Source organism: Pectinophora gossypiella, chromosome 12 (genome assembly GCF_024362695.1).
Source record: "Pectinophora gossypiella chromosome 12, ilPecGoss1.1, whole genome shotgun sequence".
In the NCBI taxonomy this organism is placed as follows: Eukaryota; Metazoa; Arthropoda; class Insecta; order Lepidoptera; family Gelechiidae; genus Pectinophora; species Pectinophora gossypiella.
Window position 1 is genome coordinate 5,824,168 of NC_065415.1, and position 25,044 is coordinate 5,849,211.

Sequence of the window (25,044 nt, forward strand, 5' to 3'; positions counted from 1 at the left end):
GTATGTATTTCATTCGGGCTGTAGCACTTATTGGTGATTTATAATTTTAGCCAAAATTTGCCAAATGATAAAAACTGAACGACTCAAGTAGTAAAATATTTTGTTATAGTAGTCATATTTGTTAGTTTTAGAAACAAACTAGTCTAAGCTTCATTGAGGCTTGCATATCGAACTGAAGAGGCGACCACCTAGCTTACGAGGATAAGCGATGAAACATTGAACTTCCAAATTTTCGGCTCTAGCTTGGAATAGCTGAACAATAAACATCTGAGAGGATCTTCTGATATATCCTCTCGTGTTGGCTTAGTTTGTACGTGTGGTTGTATTATTACGTATGTGATAAACTTAGTCATAATGTGATAGGATTACCAAATTGGGGGGTTTATGCACAAAAAATAAGATCATTTTTTAATTTGGTAATCATTAAAACCTCTATATATGTGTATATACTCTCTTAAATGAATGTCTAACAGTATCTTGTTCCTCTCCTGTAATTTGGTTTTTGTTCCTGAGATTACATTACTGTTGTATTATAGGATAAATTATGAGTGTACTTTCTGCCTGCCACTTACATGAATAAAATTCTACGTAATATTTATTAGCTATGATTTTTATGAGGGATTGTGCTATATTAAAATATTTCAAGTGCATGAAATGACTGCATTTTGTACTGATTTAAAGTTACCCTGTAATTGTGTTACCATTGTACAAAAATGTATGTACATTTGACTAGATGTTTGGGTCTGTTTGAATAATTTGTGTTTGAGTTTATTGAAATAAATTACTATTACCAAATGATATCTTTATTTAATTAATCATTTTTACAATATTCCACCACTTTTCATTCTTAGAGTATCAAATATGTATTTACCATGATCACTTTTATAAACATTGTTTAGTAACTGTTGTTCTAACAAATTCAATGATTCACAATCCCAGTTTTTCACCCAATACAATATTGAAAACAACTTGTGATAACTATTAACATCATTGGTAGCATCTGAAATAGTCAGTGTGGGCAAATTCATGATAATTTTCAACAATTTGGGCTTCACAACAGTATTGAAAGTTTTGGTGTTACATGCAGCAAATTTGTGGATGATATCGACGGTTTGTACTGTTATAGAATCTTCAAGCAAAATATCTGGTAAATTGATAAGCCATTTCTCATAAGTGTCACTCCTGTGGAAATGCCCAAGCTTGTCGTTTAGAGCAATTTTACATAGTAATGTGAAAATCTTCTGCTTGACGGAGCCTGGCATATCTTTATTAAAATAAGCCCAAATAATTTTCCTGAACAAAGCATCCATTACTGATACGGTTTTTGTCCAACTAGTGATTTCCTTTGAAAAGATAGTGTGAAGAATATTGATTACAACATCACTAATGTTATCTTGGGTGTTCTGATTGAATGTTTTCTCAATGTAATTGAGGACTGAGCTGATTTCTCTGTTTTGACTTTTAATGTTAACATTTGGGTTAAGCATGATGAACAGGTGGCATATTTCCAAGTTTTCAGCTATTAATTTTGGATCTGTGATTGTGTCTTCAAATACTGAGTTGTCTGATTTTGTTTGTCTTGACCTTACATTTGTAACAAACGGGAAAGCATTGACAAAATGTTGGTTAAATGGTTGTTTGTATTTTTGGCAAAATAGACTCTGTATTTTAGAACTTGGAGATTTCTTATCAAAATGTTGAACAAGTTTCCACAACATGTCAATGACCTCCAGAGTATGTCTTAATAAAACTGCAGCATCTTCAGTAACAACAGCTTCAATATTTTTTTCAGAACTTAGTACATTTGGACAAACTTCAAGCCAGGTTTCAAACAGCAAAGGCATTAATGTTTCCATGTATTCTTTGAATTTGTCCATTTCATCAATTTGCAGTACATCTTGCAAGTTAATAGATGAGAAACAGGACAACTGACAAACAGATATGTAATTGGGGTTGAGTAAATTGTAGTGATTGATCTTAGTGTCATCAAAATAATATGCGGTTGTCTCTTTGGGTTTGCCATTATCATTAATGTTATGGTACTCAACAAATTTACGTAAGAAGTCTTGAAGACGGTGCAAGACTTTCACTCTCCATTTGACAGTTGTAATTTGACTACCCAGATTTACAGTTAATGTTCTTCCAGGTTTAGAGTCCACTCTTAACTTTGATATCATGTCTAAAAAGTTAGGTAATATTTTGTGAAAATCTTTGGCAACTTTCTGTGGTGTACAGACTAAAAGAACATCTAAGGCCATGAGGGAATCTTCTTGAATTCTGTTGTCAATATGGGTCATAGCACTCCTCAGGTAAGTAGACATGATATCAAAGAATGGTTCTATTTTTTCTACCGTTACATTCGATAATATAAGATGCAAAGCTTTGATAGCTTCTCGCTGAACCTGTAAAGTAAGTTAATTTTCAATTATTGGCACATTCAATTGTAAACAGCATATTTGTATTGATAATACCATTCAGCACATACCACTTTTTCAACATTCATTAGTAGAGGAGTGACACCAAGAATGAATTTTCCAAGATTCTGCTCCAAAACATCAGGATGTGAAGTTATCAGCTCTTTAATTCCTTCTAGCGCATCTCTTCGTGAATGAGTGTTAAAATGATTCAGACGGGACAACAGCTCTTTTGCATTCAGTTTTCGAGTAGATAAAGCTTCCGATTCCCCATGTTTTTTCAGCTGTTCCTTTATAACAATCTTTTTCACTTTAAAATTGGTCTTTGTTACATTAGTACCCTTAGGTAAATCTTTCTTAGCTTTCAGTTTAGTTTTACTCTTTTCCGATTTTAAAAATTTTTGGTACCGTGTAGCACCCGTTTGCGGCATATTCGATACTTATAAATGGAGTTAAGTAATTTAATGCAAAATTAATACTTGAATGAAAACCTTACTAACAAAGACCTACTAAAAATATAGGTTATGGACCACACATGTGTCAATGTCAGCTGGTCGTGTCGAGCGAGTTGAAGTTGACATTTTTTTTTTTGTTTTGGTTTTCCCCGAAGGGTAAGGCAAAGGGAACTATGCCCAAACAGCCACGTCTTACGTATTTTTTTTCTTGATGATTGATGAAATGATGAAAGATGATGATGATGAAACCTAAGCCCCCACCCTCGGAGTAGACTCCTACTCCGAACCCCAGACGAATTAACTCAAAAGTCCGCATAAACTTTTGAGTTATGAAGCGGCTTCCTGGCACGAAGCGAAAATAGGCAGATACACTTTGTTTATTGAATACTCCGATATAATAACACTCGCGAATGTCTTCCGACTAACTTAATGCGATCATTAACCACAAAACACCACTTCGTATTAATTATTTAGATTATTCAATGAAGAAAGCAACTGTCCCGTTCCCGTTTCCCGCCAAAAAGCCGTTAAAGTTGACATTTGCGTTGAAAAACGCGTTGCGTTCCGTTCTGTTCCACGTGTGTTCAACTGGCTCAACTTCCACCAACCCCGATAGGATAGAATGCTGCATGCGTAAATATCGCGTGCGTTGCGGTTTATGCACCAACTCTAATATAGATCTACGAGATAGATCATGTATGCATGCTACGGTGTTGGCGCAAAGGTAAACGGATTGGTTAGTTGACCGGAAATTAGAATCTCCCCGTGTGAGATCGCCTTTACTTCTGTCAATAGAACGAAGCGCACGTGTTGTGTTGATCGCGAAATAAGTACCTACCTAGATAGTAAATTCTCACATTTTTAAGCAAAATGAAAGTTAAAAAAGTTCATCGGAAGAAGAAATATCTTCACAAACTAAACAGAAAGCGTATGAACAGGCATCAACGCAGCACTGGCGACGTACAATGGTAACTATCTCAATTTGGTACAGCATAACGGGTGTAACATTTTATTTCAATAAGGAATGGTTGGAATATTGTGTTGATATTAACGTGAAAATTATCTTTCAGTGAAGCTATCAAAGAAGCGTGGGACCCCAAAAAATCATCACTACGGAACCTTAAAGAAATGGGCCTTGCAAATGACCCCAATAAAGCGATCAAAATCCCAAGTTACAAACGAGATCAACTAAAAAGAGCAAAGAAAATAGTTAATTTAGGCGAATCTGATGAAGAGGAGGAGGAGGAGCCTAAAATTGTGCCAAAATCAGAAGTGGTGGAGAGGTTAGAAAAAGAAGCAAGAGCACCACGGCAAAGAAAGTTTATGTGAGTAATAACTTATATTTTTACTGTAATAGTGGTTTTCTCTTTTGATTTTGGTGCAGTCTCTTTAGTTCTTTATCTGGGATATTATGCCGGTCACTTTTTTCTTTTACAATCTTCTATAATAAACAATCAGTTGAACCTTACCTACTTTTCTAAATATTTGCCATTGTTTCAGGTTGCCTAAGAGTCAAGTGGAGTTTTTAACATATTTACTTGACAAATATGGGCATGATTACAAAGCAATGGAAAGGGACAAAAAAAACTTCTATCAGGAGACATGGAAGCAGTTACGTGCAAAAATTAAGACTTTTATGGGCATTCCAAAGCAGTATGGAGAATATCTCAAAGCTAGAGGATTGCTTGACAAAGAAGAAGATGATGAAGAATTGAAGAAACAAGCAAAAGCACTTGTTATGGATGACAGTGATTAGCTTTAACATTCAGTTTTTAGTTGTTAACTATTTTAAGATAAGTAATTTAAATTTTGGAACCGTATATTTGACTTTTTCTATAATACCTAAGTATATATTTAATGTTCAAGTAAGCAAAGGTGTTGGTGTTTTAACATGAAGCATTTATGATAAAAAAATGTTTATACACCAGTTTCAAAAGAGGACCTCTATGGAATTTAGCAAATGAATTCCATAAAAATGCAGCAGTTTAAAAAATACTATAGGAAGAGATAGTTTAGTTATATTTTACAATAATAATAATAAAAAGTTAACATAAGAGTGTTGGATTGTTTTCGTCAACACTTCAACAAGAAAATGACCAACACACCATTGCAACCCAGATTTCAGTGGCCACCCTGTATTATGGCAAATAACCAGACATTTTGCTACTAAGCTCTAGTTAGACTAAGCTAGCCACCTGTTAGTGTGTGTATCATTACTTTTCCTGAGACACACTTTATGGTTACTAAGTTGCAACAAATGAAACAAGTATGTTATAAAACAATACAAGATACTGTTTTATTTACTGCGCTTTACAATTATCAGGAATGTCCTTGACGGCTTTAACCTTCTTCAATTCTTCGTACCATTCTTTCTCCATGTCTAGTAATGGTTGAGGTTTCTTATACTGAAATAAAAATAAACATTTTTTTGAAGAACCACAATATTATTACAATCACAAAACAATTCAGAGTAATCAAAAGGCATAAAATACAACAGAAAAGGAGGATGACGAGAGATTTAAAAGCCACTCAAGAAAATATTACAAGAAAAACAGCAGGTATTCAACACTTACCACAATAATTAAAGTATTATACTTATGTGAAGCCTGTATGTTGGCTTGCTCTAATGGTAGATTAAGTCTATCCAGTTCGGGGACCTCTAGTTTCTTAAAATACTTCTTATTAGTAGTACGGATAATAATGCGCCTCTCATCATTATTGGCACTAACAGAATATGTCTCAATGGGGTAAGGCAAATTTCGGATTCTCCATTCCAGATTCACTCTTGTGTTACGTCTTGTTAGTTGTGGCTGTGGAAAAAGTCAATTCTTAATAATTTCCATTCTTGGGCATTAAATATTCTGGAAGATTGAGAAATGTCACATTGGTTGATTTCTAACAAAATAATCAAACATCATATCTTATTAGTCTGAGTGCAGATAAATAGAACAGAGGAAATTATTCAAATCCAATGCATATGTAAATCAATCTGATCTTTTCTGTGGTCTTGTGGATAGTGTTGGGTTCTTACCCGGAAAATTCCCGCGTTTTGGGAATTTTCCCAATTCTGAGGGAAAAAACCCGAAAAATTCCCATTTCAAGGGAAAATATTTTTTATCGCATATATTTGTATTAAAAGTAAGGATTTCCAACAAAGACCATTTAAATATAATGTATGCCTACTTATGCCCAATTTATTTTCTGTCGTAGTGTCGTATGAACTCTTAAAAAACTTATCTAAAGGAGATCATCGGATTTCGGCCCAGAAGTCAAAGTGCCGGCCAAAAAATAATTTTGCTATATTCCGTTAGATCTTATCCGTATGAGCATTTATTACTATGGCACCAAAGCTGTAGGGTCAATATCTTCGGTTTTATTCGATTTTAAAAAACTGTATTTTTCATACATTTTTGGTGAAAATGTAAAGTGCCGGCCAAGTAACAATAATGGTATTATTCTTAGAACTTATCTGTCTGAGCATTTATTACTATGGCACCAAAGCTGTAGGGTCAATATTTTCGGTTTTATTCGAATTAAAAAAAACTGAATTTTCATACATTTTTGGTGAAAATGTGAAGTGCCGGCCATGAAACAATATTTGTATATCCCGTTAGAACTTATCCATTTGACCATTTATTATTAGGGCACCAAACGTCTATGACCATTATTTTGACTTTTGTTGGACTTTACGTTATAGTTTCTATGTGAAAAGTGCCGGTCAGCAAAAAACACATGTCAAAGCTATCGAGACATTATTAACTATGACAAAAACGTGTATGACCATTAATTAGTTTGGCTTTTGTGGGATTTAAAAAAAACTTGATTTTTGATTCATTTTGTATAAAAATAAAATACAACAGGCGCGTTATTTAAAGGATCGTCAGAATGTTTATTACTATGGCATTAAACGACTATGACCAATATTTTGAACTTAATTCGATTTTTCAAAAATCAAAAAAAAGTTTTATCTAGTGATAATGGAACTATCTTGCTAAAGGCGTAATATGGTGGTCGTCTTTTGAAAAATAGGTTTACGTTTGACCACTACCTTACCTGATGGTGATACACGCTTAAGAAGCTACTTTTTTAAAGAAAAGTGTATACAAGGAATAAACAGCGGGGTGATAGAGGTAAGTACTATGTTATCGGCCGAGTAGCACCAGGACATTGTGATAGGCATACTTGCAAAGTAGAATAGAATAGAAAAAGTTTATTATAAGTACAACTACCCGACTCCTGTTTTCCCTAACAGATACTTCAGGCGTCATGCCAAAATACGAGTTTCGTCACTAGATGGCAAGCTTATCTTTGGAGGGTGGTAACCATTTACGGTCAAGGTGAATCAATACCATAATTCAACCTAAACTTAGGCCGTAACGTTGAGTCGAATGCAAAAACTACAGTCAACGTCATATCTAAAATCAGGTAGTATTAATATAGAAGTTCACCTAACAACACACAAAACAAAAACACAAAGTATTTATCTGACTAATAACTAGTCATTGGGAAAGCTCTGCTTGTTGTCATTGTTAAAATGTATAAAACAAGTTTTTTTTAAAGTCAAATAAAAGCCAAAGTCGACATTTGGTAGTATCGTAAAAATACGTTTCAAGTCGTTTACCAAAAGATTTGACTTATTTGTTTCGCTGGCTGACATTTTCCCATTTGAACCAAAACGGAAAGAGAGATGAATAAAAAGTCAACATAACGGTCAAAAATGTTTTGCGCCGGATTATTAAATGTTCTAAAGGTCCTTTGTAATCCGCCGTACCGCATTTTTTACCCAAAGCACTTTATTTTCATACAAAATAAATAAGAAATCAAGATTTTTAAAATACACTAAAAGCCAAACTAATGGTCATACAAGTTTGGCGCTATAGAAAAAAAATATAACAGGCATCTACTCGATACTCTCAACATGATATTTTTGCTGGTCAGCATTTTTCACATTCGAACTAAAACGTAAATTCCAATAAAAGTCAAAATAATGGTCATAGATGTTTGGTGTTATTAAAAAATATTGAGAAGCAACTATTAGACAGATTCGACATATTTTTTTCGATGGCCGGTATTTTAACATATTAACCAAAACTGAAAGTCCAATAATGGTCATAGAAGTTTGGCGCCATACTAATAAATGTTCTAACGGTCCTTTGTAATACGCTTGTATACCTCTTTTTCCCAACGGACATAATATTATTTTTTACAAAATGTATGAAAAATCGAGATTTTTAAAATCCAATTAAAGCCAAATTAATGGTCATACACCTCTGGTGTCATAGTAAAAAATGTTCAGATAATAACGATAACACATAATCTAAAGTGGGACGAACACATTATTGGAATCACTAATAAGGATAACTCCCTCTTATACATAATTAGAAAAGCTTTTTATCATATAGATACGGAATTGTTTCTTAGGCTTTACAAAACTTACTTACGTCAGACCGCTGTTAGAACATGGGTTTCAAATATGGAGACTTTACTATCGGAAGGACTCTACTAGAGAGAGATCTCTCTTTACTCGAGAGAGTCCAAAGAAGAGCAACAAAGATGGTGACAGTACTGGCTGGCCAGAGTGGACCTTAGCGGGGGCCGCAGGACTCTCACCTCTGGCTTGCCTTCATTGGCCAGCCAGAGTGGGGCGTTAGAGCTATACGCTCGCAGGGTGGAAGTGAAAGATGCATAAGTCGCGAGTTGGTAAGGCGGGTAAACCGCCTCGCAGAAAGCGGTGTACACCTCTTGACATCCTGAGATGCTCACAACCATGTTGTTGCCTTGCCGTCCAGTCGCGTCGGCTAGATAGGTGACCCAACCAGTTAGTGACGAGTCACCGCCTGCCCAATGTGTCTCTGTTATTAAAATTGGTCGAGCAGGCGCCATAGTCCCCCATAGCCCCAGTATCCCGGTTCACTAACCCCCAACCCAATAGCCCCGTTCCTTTTGTTCCCATAATCTGCAATAGTCCTACACGAAGCAGGGATTGTCTTTGGGTGCACTCCCATAGTGCATACAGGGATAATCGCCGGTTGATGTCACAACACATTTAGAGTAAATTGTCTTAAGGGGACTCCACGTGTTGGCTTCGGCCCCACGCACGCCTTCCAAAAGTCCGGGACTCCATGACAGACCCGACCCGAGACATGGAAACGACATACAAATAATAATAAGATTAAAAATAATTAAATAAAAAATATTTTCCCATGATTCGGGAATTTTTCGGGTGTTTATTTTATTTTCCCATATTTTCCCGATATTTTTTCTTTCCCACCCAATTTTTTCTTTCCCTGCCCATCACTACTTGTGGATAAAACTATGTGGAAGATTCTCTGTAAACTTGTCAATTTAAAGAGAAGCAAACTATGCATTGATTGAATAATTTAAATTACAACGATCTAAGAATACCTGATCATTTCTCTCCGTTATATCAGCAGCTTCCATATTAGTAGGTATACCATCTGGGATTGGGTCACCAACTTCTACATCCCATTTCCCTTCTCCTCCGAGCTTCGCTTTTACCTTCCACGCTCTACGTAGCAGTACTTGAGTGTCTATATTATACTCTTCCACCATTTCCTTGCCATCATCGAATTTGTAGTGAATTTTCTTTATTTTATCTTCTTTTAGGCAAGTTTTTTCCGCGTCAAGAAGTGACCTGTACCAGATTGAATTTTTGTGCATTGTTGCCGAAGTTGAATTGGAAGTACTCGCGAAATTAGCTCTAATTTTCTTCTCGAAGCTGTCGAGATTACCGTCAACGTCTTCGATTAAACATTTTCTTTTCATTGTTTGTTTCTATAGTAACCAGTATTAGGTTCTTCACCTGTGGTATTGATAAATCAAAAACAACAAATCCGGTAGAACACTTCAATAAAAATAGTTGTTTGAAGAGCCCAATATTCCTATATTTTCTAGTATTTATTAAAATTATAATTGAAAAAGATTTGTAAATAAACGTCTAGGTTAAGTTTTCGAATACAACATGTTCGTTTTATTGCTATTGCGTATACAATTGTTTTTAAAAAAAAACTTTATGAGTACTAGATTTTAAGAAATCAAAATAGAAAAGAATATGCTTTTATTTGATTTTTACTTATTTCTTAAGATTTCCAGTGAAAGTATTTTTATGGAAAATACTAACTACATACAACAAAGACCAAGTATTATTTTGTTATCTCTAATACTTCTGGTTCTGGGTCTTCATTAGTCTTCATACAAACAAAATTACAAACATGCTCCGAAAGCTTGGTCTTTGTCCGAAACGAACATGTACATAAAATAACGTCTCGTTATATGCAGGTTTCTATTACATTTGTAAAGAAATCTGTAACTTATTTACTTGACTACAAATGCTATAGTGATCAAATTAAGAAATAATATAAAACCAATATAAAACTTACTGTAAAGAAGTAGTTTAGACAAAAATGAAATAAGTAGTATATTTCTTAAAAAAAAATATGAACTATAACTTAAAGATATTCCGTAGAAAGAAGTGTGTATCATATGTCAACATCACAAAAATAGGTTATTTCCGTAATTTATATTTGTTTAATGTAATATGGTTGCAACTCAAAATAAATTCCAAAAAAATATTAAAAATATTTTACTACTTGCTTCTTTAAATTAAACATGGCTCCCCCAATTCCTGACAGGTAAAATAGCATTAGAATATGATTGATGGTATAATTTTTTGAGAGTGAAATAAATTGTAATGTAAAATTAATAGTATTTATTATACTGTATAATTTTCAGGTGGATACCTTACAAAGCATGTGGCAAGGTTATTGAGGGAACAAGGATTATATGCTTTAAAGTGCCGTTAAGAAAGGTAAGTAATTTATTATGCTACATTTTGTAGATACAATGGTGCTGATTCCAGAAAAAATGCCCTAAATTTATTTTTAGTTATACATTGGCCCCGATTCCTGCAGACACCGCCTAATTTTATTTTAAGTTATATCCGTCATTTTCATATCCGTCAAAAAGGAAAGGGATGGATGATTCACAGCTCTTAATTTTAGGAAGAATGAGTAAATGAACGAATAACCCGGGCGAATCAAAAGGTACGTCCCTGGTATGCAATCCGTTTGACGTGCTGTCTACTTAACTGTGTCGGGTTATTGACGGATGTAAAATTTTTAGACGGTTGGTTTAGATTTGTGCTTAAAATTGACGTGCGTTCCATAAATTTTATGCTTGTCGATTACCCGTCCCTTTCCTTTTCGGCGGATAAGAAAATGACAGATATAACTTAAAATAAAATTAGATGGTATTTACAGGAATTAGCACCATTATTTTCTTATCCGCTGTCATATCTTATAATTTAAAATAAAATTAGGTGTTTGCTGGAATCATACCTACATACAATAATCATCGTCATGCAACCAGATTTTATTCCACATGTGTAGGCTTACATTTTTTAGAAAAGGATTTTCCAGAAGCTTCCATTCCAAATTGATTACAATTTTAAAATTTTGATGTTTACTGTATTTAATTTTTATTTGTGATAATTATATTTCACATTCACTCAAGAAACATTTGTTTAATTAAAATGTTAGTCCTAATATAATAACACTTCATTACTGTGACTGGTAAAAAGACAAAATCCAGAAAGCTACTTACTTAATCTTAATTCATTAAGCGAAGGAAGTCCAGTAGTCAACTATATTAATAATCTAATCTAGCTTATGTATATGTATATTAATCTAGATTATAACCCCACTATGGGGCAAAGGCCTCTCCTGCCTGTTACCATTTGTAAATAATGATAATATCAACATATTTTTAACTGAAATAACAAATAAACTGTTCACATTTTATTTTTCTTTATCATGCAGCGCCATCTACGATGTGTAAGGGTTATTAAAACAAGCAATCTGCTGCATAGTGTTTCTAGTTACTTCTAAAAGATGTCACTGCGTACCAGAAAAATACTAAATTATATTTTTTAAGTTGTTAGAAACTATGAAGTTTTTATTCTTATTTAATAACCTACACAATGGTAGATACACACGCGTCGCGGGCGTTGAATAAAAAATATTTATGATTTATTTCCTATGATCGACGGTGTCTTTAGCAATGCCATTCTTGGCTAAAAATTGTAGGTCTCTCTCACTAACTCTTTAAGACGTTTTGCCTTAGCTTTGCACTAGACGTTACTCCGACCCACCCGTAAGTTCCGGCGTCCACTTGCACTAAAGACTCGCCGACAATGAAATGCATTATTGGTCCACAAGCAATGCAATGCGTGTTTGCATAACTGTCGAGCTTGGGCGTTCTCTTGACCGCAGCTTGGCAAACAGCAAACAAGCGATCTGTGTTAATTTGTTCTGCATAGCGTCGCCGATATCCGAGTTGCGGGATAATGGACTGGAGGAAGTCTATACACCTGGTTGTAATATGAAAAATTTTTGTTATCTATTATGTACCTTGAAGCTGTAAAGAGTCAAGTTTATTGTATTTTTTACATTATTTTCATACATTTCTTAGGGAGTCAAAAACTAAGGGGTAAATTTAGTAAGCAGGAAGGTCGTTAATTGTGTTGCTCTATCACAAAAAGGTACGTTTTTGCGATAACAAGCTTATTTGCAGTTGATAAACTAATTGCATCTATTTGGATGTATCGAGACAATAGTTTTTTCAACGGCAAAGTCAGAAGCCTCGGAACCCTCGTTGCCCGGAACTGACTCGCACTTGATCGGATTTATTTTAATAACTACCTGTGTTTTAGATTTAATATACAATTATCATACGGAATCGCTTTCGCCGCAACTGAACGCTCGCTAAGGAAGGTACTTAAATCGTGTCCAGGTTCATAAAGCATTAAACGCATCGTTGTGTCGCCGAGACAGTCCGTATTTGTGGAAACTGTAGGTTTGTTCCGCTCTTTATTGTTTCAGTCAACACTCCACTCTCTTCCAGCTTAATCGAGGTTATTGTGCAACTGGTGGTAAGTTGTATGATGAGTAGGATGGTAGATAAGTAATAGTAAGATGGCAGGTATGTACTAATAGGATGGTAGGTGCTCGTACAAGAGTTTTATTTAGTCTACCTATACCCTATTTTATGTCGCATGATTAGAATGGTAAAAGGACAGATATACATCATCTAGTGCGAGGGAGACGTGAGATATTACGTCTGTAAAACTATTTACAGCTTATTACGAGAGATAGTTAAGTCACTACAAGGGTAGGTATAAGTTAAGAAACACACGATGCGCAGAGGTGATGATGACAGTTTAGAAAAACAAATTGTGGTTGGGAATACTGAAGGCAAAAGATCGCGTGGTCGTTCACCAACTATATGGACCTGTCAAGTGAAAGACTCGTCGTGTAGAGCCACAGTCGTAAGGGAAGCGGTGGACAGAAACCGGTGGAGGCAGATCATCCGCTTCAGATGCAACCCATGCTGACCACGATCCTCAGATAGAGGGATTGACCCAAGAGAAAGAGATAAGTTAAGAGTTTTGCATAGGTAATACTTACCCCTACTTATCCCAATCGATCGATAAAAGTCAATAAAAGTTAAAATAGCATATTATGTCTATAGCGTTTGTCTTCGTTACAGAGAGACATCATGTCAGTCAGTACTGACAACATAGAAACTAAGTGTGGTGGTTGGTACATGTGTCTAATACCCAACATTATAATTTTATGTCATTAGTACCTATTATAAATAAAATAAATAAATATCCTTAATTCGTTCCAAAGGAGTGCCTCTAAGGATCTTAAATCCTTGTAAATTTTAATTCTCACTCGACAAGATAAAAGTAAGAGGGATTAAATGAGGCGCAATTACCCGTAAAGAGATGACCTTAATCCATTTTAATTCTGTCCTCTATTTGTTCAGCCGCGTGTCAAAATATTTATTCCATTATAAAAGAATCTGTCCCGACTCCCAAAGCGCTAATCCCATATTTGATAAAACAGCGGGTGTCTCGTTCACCGCTATGAATAGTTGATTCTTTTTATCTCTACATCTTTTGAGTTTTCTTTAAAAATAGTCCTTTATTCGGCATCCGTGGCGCTTTGATACCGTTTCTTTATTCAACGGGACCTGGCCATAAATTAGATAGTTTTGTTCATTTTGAATTATAAAGGGATATTACCTTAATGGCAATCGGTAGGTGTAATTTGATATCACTCGTGACTATACAACCGTTTCGTTAGGGTGATTCAGTACTGAAGATTAGTTTCTGATTGCTTAACTTTAAGACCTTTCTACGAATACAAAGCTTTTTTTCTAAATTGTTTCTTTTCTAATGCCAAATTAAGAGGAATTTATTGTAACTTGTGACATCGGCCACTGTAAAGGCTTTAGTCGACTGAATGGAACGTTTAGTCGCAGTTTTTGTCGGGTTTTGTTGTAATTATGATGAATAGTGACAGTTACGAGGGCGTTCGCTTTTCAACCAGGTGGCAGATGGCTTTTCGCATATTGTCATGTTAGCTACTAATGGGAAGTGTTACAAATTGTTAGATTTTTTGCAGAAGTAAATTATTCTTTTTAGGAATAATGAAATAACGACGTAACTGTATGACGTCACCTAAAGAAACGTATTTTTTCCTGTACCCTGTACCTACAAAGGTACGCAAGAGAAGATTTCATAGAGTTATAAAGCTATTACCAATTTATTTAAACGAAGAAAAGGGTATCGCTTTCAATAAACTATGAGTAGATGTTTTATTTCATACCCAAATCTTAAATGTTTCAATGCGTAAGCGCAGTTGCGATTAAATCATTATCATTTTTCACAAGACTGTTTTGACGTTCGTCAGCAAAATGTATTTCCCAGATGCCATAACTAACGTCGTATCAATCGTCTAAGCATTCTTTGGTGCAATAATAATAATTTCTCTTTGCAATACACTTTTACGATATCGCCTCTTGCACGACCGCACAATTGGACCAACGACTTTGACAAACGCTTATGTTTTCATTATGCACACACATGAAGATGTCTTATAAAGTTACAAACGACGGGCATTACTTTGTGCTTGCAATATTTTTGTTTGCTTTGCACCGTTTAAAAGGTATGTGGAGAGAAATGACATTGTTATTTTTATCTTTTACTCGTGCGGTAGAGACGGGGCTTTTATTAGTTTACCATGAATTCTCCGATGTGTTTGCCGGCGTGTCGAGCGAGAGACCTCCTAGTTTCAAATCAAACTACGTGTCTTACAAGTATACGGTAATGTTGTACCTACTTCCATACAGGTGTGAATCCTCAATAGAATTGACGATTTAATGCGATTGATTCGATGGTACGATATCTCTCACCGTTAATCGACCTAGTGGTGAGATCGGTTCCTCTTACGTACTATGTGTGGTCCTCGGAATATGTCATAGAATAATGTAGATAAGTATATCCTTGTATTCGTATTCTTAGCTATATCACTTATTGTCTTTCGTTTTCATTTTTATGACATGGTGTCATAACAAGACATGATTATTGTAAGGTATCAGTTACAGGTTCGTTTTTTTATCCTTTTATGATTCACAGAAATGTAGAATCGGATAGGTCTTGAATAGTTTTTGTGAAGCTAATAACTTATTTTTTCAGTGCTTGTTGTATCGTATTCGAATCGACGTTTAGACTCTACGTATTGAAACAGCTTGTAATAGATCGACATTGGATCGCCTTTATTACTATGTGATTGATCCAAAACTATTCATTTACACATTTTATAGCACTCTTCAGTATCAAAGTGGAAATCAGAATCGGGAGTGGTATTGCATTTCTCTGGCCATCAGGACGAATAAAAAAGTCATAAACCGATGACAGGCTTGGGAACATAGGCTGGTAATGTCCGCTCATATCGAGCGCTCATTTTATTGGGCCGACGGCGAAAGCACCAATACGTCGCACTTATCGACATGCTCCTAATGATATAACGTTACATGCTCGTAAAAATTGGAACTAAAAACTATTTCGTTTGTGCCGCATTAAATTGTGGTTTAAATTAGTCTCTATCGAATATTCATTAGGTTGTAAAGGATCCCTTAATTAATAAAGGACCTGATGGAGCGTCAATAACTTTAGAGATGCGAGCCTACTCATTCTTCAAGATCAACGCACTAACGGTATCCTTTGAAACATTACAAGGCTTGGTTAAATTGTCCAGAAGCGTCAATGAGGCCTTGACCATCAATATTAGGTTCTTACCACTTAATTTATGTTAGGACCCGGTGCCTGGATTGACGTAAATCATGATCATTACAAGGCGGTCCAACAAAAGGACTTTCTAATTCAGTTTTATTCCTTTTGTCCATTTCGTTAGGAGGTCGCACTGCAACGGCGTGCTCCGACCGCACAATGGTTCAGAATTGAACGCGAAATTACACCTCAATTATACACAGAAACTTTGGAAAAAAATCCCCAGACTTGTCTTTTGTGTTTGGGCGAAGGGAGAGCAATAATTTATCCGCTGTCTGGCTTCCGCGTCGCGTGGCGTCAACCGCCGGCTTGTGGGGTAGTTCGGAAACCATCTGTTTATTAGAGACTGTGAGCTCTCTACCACTACTGCAACTGGCCTTTTACATTTTTATTATATCTGTCGAAAAGTTTCCTCAAGATTAAGCAGCAGATTAACGGGAGCCAGTGAATGATAACTTTGCAATGGAACCCTTTTAAGAACTTGGTAAGTAAGTCTTGGAGTTTATAAATAGCATTTGTCTCGGCGAATGTGTCTATCAAGGTATGTGGTAATTGGTGATTAGTATCGATGTGCTAAAATGTTGTTAGCTGCAGAGTCGTTTAGCATCGTATCGATTGCGTCGCCGATACAAGTGGGCAGTGTTAATGGTCGCCCATTTAGCGAACTGTTTGATCTTATAATAGCTATTTGGGAACACTTTGTTTTTGTGATCTATGCACTTTTGGTATGGTAATTTCATAGTTAAACATAGAACCGTCATGGCGCTCGTGACGCATGCGATTGCGTCAAACAATTGTTGGTGTAGTGTTGTCATCGTATCAATTCTGTTGTTATTATTTTTTTCATCCATGGAATCATTGCCATGATGTCAGCGTCGATTTCTGGACACGATAATCGTGATGGTAACGCCCTGCCAGATATATTGCCATGTTAAATTATGAGCTCATTTATTTAGCGGGTTTGATATGATTATTAGTCATTGTTAAGGCATAATGTGGGATTGTCATCCCGTCTGCGGTCGATTAATATATGATTATTGAGCTTGGTATTAAATTAGTGGGATTATTGGTTGTGTGGCGCCTGTTGGCTGCTCGTTGACAGCGGAGGACTGTGGAGTGCAGGCGCTGCCCCCGACCGCGCGGCTTCGCTCGCGCTAATCAATGCCTGCTGATTGCCAATTTGCACGGTGATATATCGCCGATCGCTGCGTTTAATTGTCTAGTGTATGGGCCAAGGGTGTTCGAGAACGCTCTGCGTATTATTGCATTTTATGTAGCCCTCGCGGTATCAAAGTATGAAATTCAATATTGCTACTCTACAGGTTCATGCTGCGTTAATTAACGACGTTGTTCTACGAAGTGGGTAAATGTTTGTCGATTATAAATTGTGTTATTATTATAATTTCCATGTGAGCTGTAAATCAACTTATTGTAATTGTTTGAACTTACTGTCGTTCTCCAATTAGAGTTAATTAAAATTTATTGAGCGTAACAAGTGAACTACGAAGTGTATTATTTGGTTCTACGCGCGTCCTCCATACCGGTTGACATTGTTTTATTTATTGATTTATTTCCTTGTTACGTTATGATAATGAAATTAATGGTATGCGTGGTCAAGGAAGTGTCTCTGTATTTTATTTTGCTGTCAATAAATCAAGAGAAAATTGTACCAGCAAGCAGACCGCCAATCTGTGGAATGCCATAGTTAAAGGTAGACCAATGGTCGTTTTCAGGACCCAAAGTTGAGAATGTTAAACTAGTTTACTATATCATTATATTGTTACAGAAATCCTAGTCAAGTGATGCTAACCATTGACAATAAGTTTAACTATCTCTATCGATACGCGATCACCTCTAGTACCGACAATGTTCAGTTGTTCATTCCTCATTGGTAAGTTTCTGCTATATCGTACAATGCAAACGACAGCCGTGGGTGGGCATTATTCGACGCTCAATCAGCGTCGACTGTTATGCGCACGCGCCGCCCCGGCTTCACCCTACTATGAATTTATTCTTCTTGAGAATCTTTAGCGAATTGTATTTTGTATTTTGCAAGGTTGCGTTAGCTAATGTTAGCAAAGCATTAACAAGACAAGGTTAGGGTGCACTCACATTAGCCAAATAAGGGTCACGTCTATGTAAAATAAAAAAAGCTGCTGTATACTGAAATTGTGTGATTTCGCAGTTTATTTTCTCTCTATCTAAATGGATGGCTAAAGAGCCATCGGCGAGTTTAGATTGGTTTAGCAAATCTCTAACAATAAAAAATAAAACAAAAAATATATCGATGTCAACATATCGATTTTAAATATACTCAACAGTACTTCTCTAGTCACAATGCTACCGAATTATTATTGGTTCTATTGTTGCGATATACGTCCTGTTATGTTATGACAGTATTACTTTAGTAGGACACCGTAAGTACAATTTACTAGGACCACCAAAGGCGAAACGCGTGGAAACAGATTTCGTAACATTTTGTTAGTTTTATGTGTTCATAATAGTTACTTTTTTACTGTCAAAGAAATGGCTCTGTCTTGATTTGACGGCGGCGCAGTTCATCAATTCAGATTTCTTAGTGCATCATGTTTTAAAACCTTAAGAAAATGATATTGATGCATTCTATTATCCATGTATGGTATGTGTTTTATTTGAAAATTCCATGAATTCTAAAAAGGGTGCAATTGTTACAATTGTTAACAATATTATAATAATATACTCTGTGACTGCAAGTAAGGAATACGCAAATGTTTACTCAAATTTTGAATGAATTAAACTCTTGAAAATATCCTCTGATTACGAAAATAATTGAATTATGATATTTACGATAAAGACAGTGTCCCATCACCGTCTCATACCCGTATCAATTACGCAGATGGAGCGATAAGTCGACGATAAATTATTTACGTACGATAACATCTTCCGATCGGCTCGGGTTCATTGTTGATTTACAGAAGGGTTATGAAGACTTCTGTCGGTGAACACTGTCCCTGAATATAGAGCTTATACAGACAAAAGCGAAAGTAATTATCTTCATCCTAGCGATCAACGATTAGAAACTAAAATCAATCACGTATGATAGTAATTGTAAGTCAAAAACGAACCACATCTATTATGGTCCATCTTCAAAGACACGTGCTCCAGATTGGTGAGTCCCGTGTGTTTGTAAAGGAGGACCACACAGTAAGCGGGCAATCATCTGACCATTGCTCACCCCGCTCCCACTCTGTAATCACGCCATCATTACCTCTAATGACGTGTTAACGTTGCTTTATGGGAATGCCAAACATGACGTTCACATTTCGTTCATTTACATTTGTTTGTCCATCTATCTCCGGACTGTTTGCGCTCGTCTCTAAAACAGAGGGCGGCGTTTGCCAGCCACCGGTGTGCTTAAGATTTTTTGTGAGTATTGGATTATGTTTGGACTCAGTCTTGTGCTGTCGCTTCTGGCTTTGTTTCCTCAAATTACTTACCGTCTCGAACCATTTCAAAGTGATCCTTAAGATTCCTCTATTCCAGTGTTGGCACCTGTGCGTCTCTTTTATGAAATTGTTTTTTTTCTTTCATATTATTATATCGGATTTAGCCAGTGCGAATATGCATTTAAATGTTTGCTAGTTGTATTTCATACGTTTCTTTACCTAATTTCTGGGCTTGTTACCTATAATTAACAAGTTGATGAGTAATACCCACAAAAACCGAGAAACAGAATCTTATTGCAGAATTAACGTTTTCTGACGTATTATTAACTTTGACTCCACACCATTATTTTTGTGTTCCTCTCTTAAAAATTGTACTCTTAAAATGTTCTGTAAGGCCAGTCCTGGAAACATATGTATCGATAATAATGTTTATTTGGTCTATAAATCTACTGCCTCTGTAACTTAAAACAAAAAGAGGAGCGATTGTACCGTTACATAAACCGTGCAGGTGTACGTCCTCTATCCCGATGTCACCACAAATTATTAGAATGGGAACATCTTTAATTTACTGTTTACTATGCTTTATCTTTCTATCCATATTAACTTCTACTGTATCTGTCTAAAATGTACATTTTCCTAACATCTGAATAATGACATTACATGGCAAGACATCTCAATCCCAAAGAGCTAGTTCGTGCTTTTATCAATTTCCTGCCTATTACCTAATATGTTTGCGGTAGTTAGTATGTACAAAAATACGACTGGTTAAGAACACCCACGGTAGTCTACCTTCCGGCTGGTGCTAATACGTCCCTGTTGATTTTTTACCTCCAACAATCTTCCATTACTGTTGACATAAATAATAATGGACTCTATATGGAAGAAGATACGGGTATACGCAACAGAGATATAAGTTAGCGCGCCCGCAAGCCGAGCCTAATTCACACTATGTATTTAGCTGAACTTTGTGAAACGCAACAAAGATGTAATGATGACTGTGGTAATGCATTTTTTCGTGTGCTTAAAGATAGTCGCCGCAATATAGACGATAATTAAATTATCAGTGCAGACTTCCTCGTCATTATTTAAAACTGGTTTATCTACACGCAGCGTATCGACATTTCTCATTCTCGTTTATAAATGAAATTATTACTCAAATGGATAATGTATGCACAAATTCATATTGAGTTGTCGGCGGCGCTCCTTACAATAAAGTCACGTTCAATAATAATCGGTGTAGCGAGTAAAAAATCTATAAAGGCCGTTGATAATAGTCGGTGGTCACGAAGGTACTCCGTCGTCCGCGGCGCCAGCAGTTCGTGCTACCCGCTGCGATATCTCACCCCACCAATTCAGTTTGATCTTCCCATTCTCCCGCATAGTTTGTTTAAAAAGATCAAAGTAGGAATAGGGTTTATTTATCAGAGGTCTTTGATCCTGGTTGCCTGTGAGCTCTGAGATGTAGAGTTCGCCGATTGAATTCACACCCGCGCCGCGGTTTAGCTGTCCCCTTCTCATTATAAATCAAACGCAGGTACTACTCCGTCTGGAGCAGTCTTGTATGAATGCGACCCTTGCGGGGGCGATTTGTGCCGTACCACTGCATAAGGCCGCTGCGAGCAGCATAGGGGCGTCGTAATGAAGCATTTAGCTGTTCTACCTAATTTTTGCATAATGTAATGTGTTACACTAAATTTGGAATTGCCATTTATTTCTATGATGCTACCTTAAGTTCACGTCAAACAGGTTTTATTTAAGAATCAGTATCATAACATTCGATGCCATTGAATGCAATATTGATGTTCATTGATTTGAATAAGAATTCCTCGAAGATTTTCAATTTAAATGACTCTAACTAACGTTACTTTCATAATAAATAAGAAGATTAGATATAACAAAGATTTCTATCCGATTCTTTGCTACAAAACCGTGACCGATTTTCTTGATATTTGTTTTCAATAAACAAGTAATAAACAACTGGGTTAACTTCATAATTCTGTTATAAATTTTTGGATTTAAAATAGTACAGCGACAACACGGCGTTTGTTCGAGACTATTTAGTGAACTTTAAGGCTGCTAGTCTAATTTTTATGCCCGACACAATATTTATTTAACCTCGATTCGGTTGTATAGAGCGAGTAAATGTGTCACGTTTCTAACATGGCGGTAGTGTTGGCTGACAATGAACTTGCCAGTCAGTGCCGCATCTCGTACCTTCCCATAGAGCAGAGCTGTACCCTCCTCACGTATGACGGCACTATGCATTTGTTTGTCCGCAGCTGCGGTGCCGACAACATATTTATTGTGCTCATTAACCTTCAAGAACGCTATTTAATTGTCGGCCGTTTTTTATTCACTTCACCTCTGACCCGTCCGCGACTTATTGCTCCCCGGCCGCTCTTTGAAAGCGAGAACTGGATGTTATTTATTATGCCGAGAGACGGGGATGTGTGTCGCTTGAAGTCGCTTCTATCTTTGTGGCGCTTGTGAGCTCGTCTGTATGATTTATGTGGTTATAAGGACCAGTGATTACTGTCACACGGCGAACAGACGTGTGCGACTGTTAATGCTATGCCTTTACAATTTTTACTTCTTCCTTTAAAGATGTTGTAAAGGCAAATACCCTCGTTAAGACAGCGGGAATAATTTAGAAAATGTACATAATTTTGTGTCGCAGGATACTCGTATTATGTTAACGAGTGCTATTGGCACCGACTGGTCTTGATATTGCCGTATTGATCTGTCGTTACTTTCTTGCTTGCAATAATAAATGGTTAGGTTATGATGCGAGCTATCCACATGAATAGTGAACAGGATCTGACTATTCACTGGTTTGTAGTAAGACATGCCGCAACGAGATAATGAAGTCCTGGTGTTGGTCGGCTGAAGTGAAATTATCACAGCGACGATATTGTCAAATGACCGCCTATTTCTCACGCAGTATGGGCCGATACTTGCGGGGGTCTAATATCTGCGGCTAATGATCAAAACACTCGACTTACAAGAATTTGTGTATATAAATGTGTTTATTGAATAATAAGCCTGTTGCGCAATTTAAGATGTTACAGAGCTGAGGCTTACGACGACTCTCATGGATATTTTATAGCATTTGAATGTCAGATTATAGCTGTGCCTCCTGCTAGCATCTGGATGTTTATTCATACTAAACAGATCGTAGGAGATGTTTCTAGCGATTATTAACAGCATATTTTTTATATGCCTTTATTGTCTTGTATGTCACCGGCTTATTTCTCAAACGGGGAGCGCCGGGTCGAATCCCGATACCGGTCTTGCATCAATAAGTTATTAATTTATCTTAACTGTAATTTTCACCAACACTGTTGGCTCGACCAATATAGATGGCGATACGGCTCACCCACCACCTATTACTTTGGCAAAAACAGAAAGCTCGGTGACGCGTAGGTACTCAGTTCATCTTGCGATCGATGTATCTCTGACTAACCCATTTGGGAATAAAGTCGTGAGCTGATGTTATGTTAATCGTTTTATTGGAATTCTTATGATGTTAATGCACATTCTATTGTATTACAGTCAATTTATAGAATAAAAGCAATTGCAGTGGTGTTGATGGATAGTCCCGCGTCCGCTGCATATTGTATTACAAGGGATTCATATCACAATCAAAATACTGTTACTATTGTTCCGGTGCTCTCTATCTGAGCGTGCTACTCCGGCATTGACGTCTTCATACGCACTATCGGGAACAGTAAATTGTAGTATCATGTCGGTACCGTCGTCGGTATGGAACCGTTTATTGATTGGTATCATAGTTTGTCCGGTGTTCACTTTGAATAAAATTCGAATTATAATTAATCACGGTTGGGCTGCGTGGGAGAGCGTCGCGCCGCGCCCGACGATCTATCATATTTTGTGATAACGCCACTAGGACGCATCTCGTAAACGTATTGGGTTGATCGGGTTTGGGGCTAAGCTATGCAACATGACTTCGGTGCAACGGAACAATGCTACTTCATGCGTGTAACATTGTGTATACTTTATTCTCGAAGAAGTCTTAACTTTGCAAAATGTCCGTGAAAAGCGGCGATTTATAATTTTGGACGCAGCAATGGCACAGAGCAAAGTGTGCCAAAGCGTCTGTCGCCGACATCCGGAAATACTTCTCTTGCCCCTGGTGGGAACGAGTGTCTCTATATGTGCAGTCTCCGAGTGCAAACGGGTACACTAAGAGTTCAATTTTCCAGTCCATCTAAGGAGCCTACCACAACGTTGCGGCTCGTTTATGTAGACGACAGTGTCGATGACAACAATAAAATCGGATCATAAAGTTTCGATCGCACCCTTTGAGAGATCCTATGCAATCTCGCCGTTCAATTTTATATCCAATACCAGCGTAAATAGATAGGCGGGTAGATGTAAACGAGGGACACCCCGGGGCTCCAACGGAGACTCCTGTCAATTGAATTTGTCTGCAAGCGCGCCGTGCATTAATAGCGCACTAAACTAACTTGAATACTATTATTGATATTTTCATAAAAGCATGTTTCCATTGTGTTGTAAGCGCGTGTCTAGTTTTAGTGCGTTTTCGTATATGATATTTTATGTTAGGGCTGCTGGTTGCGCCAGTTGATTGTAAAGTTTATTGCCACTGTAGTTTGATTTGATCGTTTAATATAAACACATCCAAGATTTTTCTGTTACTTGATATTACATGTTGTGTGATTTAACTTTTAAAATACGCATACCTACCTGTATTATTCCTTAGTAATATGTATCAGTTGTCGTTATATTTATGTATGTTTCTAATTGTTCTTACTACCTTCACTTACCTTCCTACGTTCCCACGTTCGTAGCTCTTTATCAAGTCGACTGTATGTGCGTCTAATATCGCGGTGTGTAATGTGTTTATTAAGCGTCGTTCTCTATAATGGTGCACCATTTAACATACAATGTGCACAGCGGTTCGTTTTGCGTGCTAGCGGTCACTGGATGCGATCTCCGTCAATAATGTTCTCTACACACGATATTGCTGATCGTTTTATTCGTGCTAACGGTCAAATGGCTCTTCATTACTACCGTTTTAGAAACATCAGTTTCTTAATGGTCTTTTATGTTTAGCACTAGTCGTTTATAGAGTTGCCTCATATCAGTACACTTCTCCGTTATTAGTTTCTAGTGTTCGTCTTAATTGTCATTGCGCTTCTATTTAAAGATCTGGCCATTCCATAAGTTGATATTGCCATGTAAACTGTAGTTCGCAGCTAACTTTCTTTGTGTTTCGTCATCGACTGCCACCATGTTATGAATAATCTTGCATTAATTATAACTGGTGTTTGAACACTGACTTTATTCATGAATTTAGTCATGATTCACATGCACATATCTTTTTATCCCTTTTGTCTGGTACAATGTTTGTCGTCCGTAAACATTTCGTCAACTGACTTTGTAAAGAAAAACTAAATACCGCCATAAGCCTTGGTTTTCTATAAAGAATGTCGCCGGAAACCATTAGTTGCTGCAAGTTTATTTCTACATTTTCGGCAATACTATTAAATGGTCGATGAAAAATCGTGGTATTTAACTCCGTTTGGCCGGTCATTATGTCAACACAAATA

The 25,044-nt window shown here is 36.6% G+C and overlaps 4 protein-coding genes across 5 annotated transcripts in view; 2 read left to right on the forward strand and 2 right to left on the reverse strand.

The window, feature by feature from the left end:
- Positions 1-785: 785 nt before the first annotated feature.
- On the reverse strand, positions 786-2,908 carry LOC126371151 (testis-expressed protein 10). Its single transcript, XM_050016385.1, has 2 exons — positions 2,486-2,908; positions 786-2,402 (listed from the first exon to the last, which is right to left on the reverse strand). The coding sequence occupies exons 1-2, from the start codon at positions 2,843-2,845 to the stop codon at positions 822-824; spliced, it is 1,941 nt and encodes a 646-aa protein (XP_049872342.1). The 5' UTR covers positions 2,846-2,908; the 3' UTR covers positions 786-821.
- A 754-nt stretch (positions 2,909-3,662) lies between these two features.
- On the forward strand, positions 3,663-4,689 carry LOC126371156 (nucleolar protein 16). The gene is made up of 3 exons (XM_050016391.1): positions 3,663-3,837; positions 3,940-4,194; positions 4,370-4,689. The coding sequence occupies exons 1-3, from the start codon at positions 3,740-3,742 to the stop codon at positions 4,623-4,625; spliced, it is 609 nt and encodes a 202-aa protein (XP_049872348.1). The 5' UTR covers positions 3,663-3,739; the 3' UTR covers positions 4,626-4,689.
- Positions 4,690-5,140: 451 nt separating this feature from the next.
- On the reverse strand, positions 5,141-9,853 carry LOC126371155 (protein DPCD). Its single transcript, XM_050016390.1, has 3 exons — positions 9,275-9,853; positions 5,443-5,679; positions 5,141-5,274 (listed from the first exon to the last, which is right to left on the reverse strand). The coding sequence occupies exons 1-3, from the start codon at positions 9,653-9,655 to the stop codon at positions 5,170-5,172; spliced, it is 723 nt and encodes a 240-aa protein (XP_049872347.1). The 5' UTR covers positions 9,656-9,853; the 3' UTR covers positions 5,141-5,169.
- Positions 9,854-10,382: 529 nt separating this feature from the next.
- LOC126371153 (RNA/RNP complex-1-interacting phosphatase homolog) overlaps positions 10,383-25,044 on the forward strand; it is a 50,277-nt gene continuing 35,615 nt past the window's right edge. For both annotated transcript variants that reach the window (XM_050016386.1, XM_050016387.1), the window contains exons 1-2: positions 10,383-10,521; positions 10,622-10,697. In XM_050016386.1, coding sequence (XP_049872343.1) covers positions 10,499-10,521; positions 10,622-10,697 — 99 coding nt within the window. In that variant the 5' untranslated portion in view covers positions 10,383-10,498. The remainder of the gene's footprint in view (positions 10,522-10,621; positions 10,698-25,044) is intronic.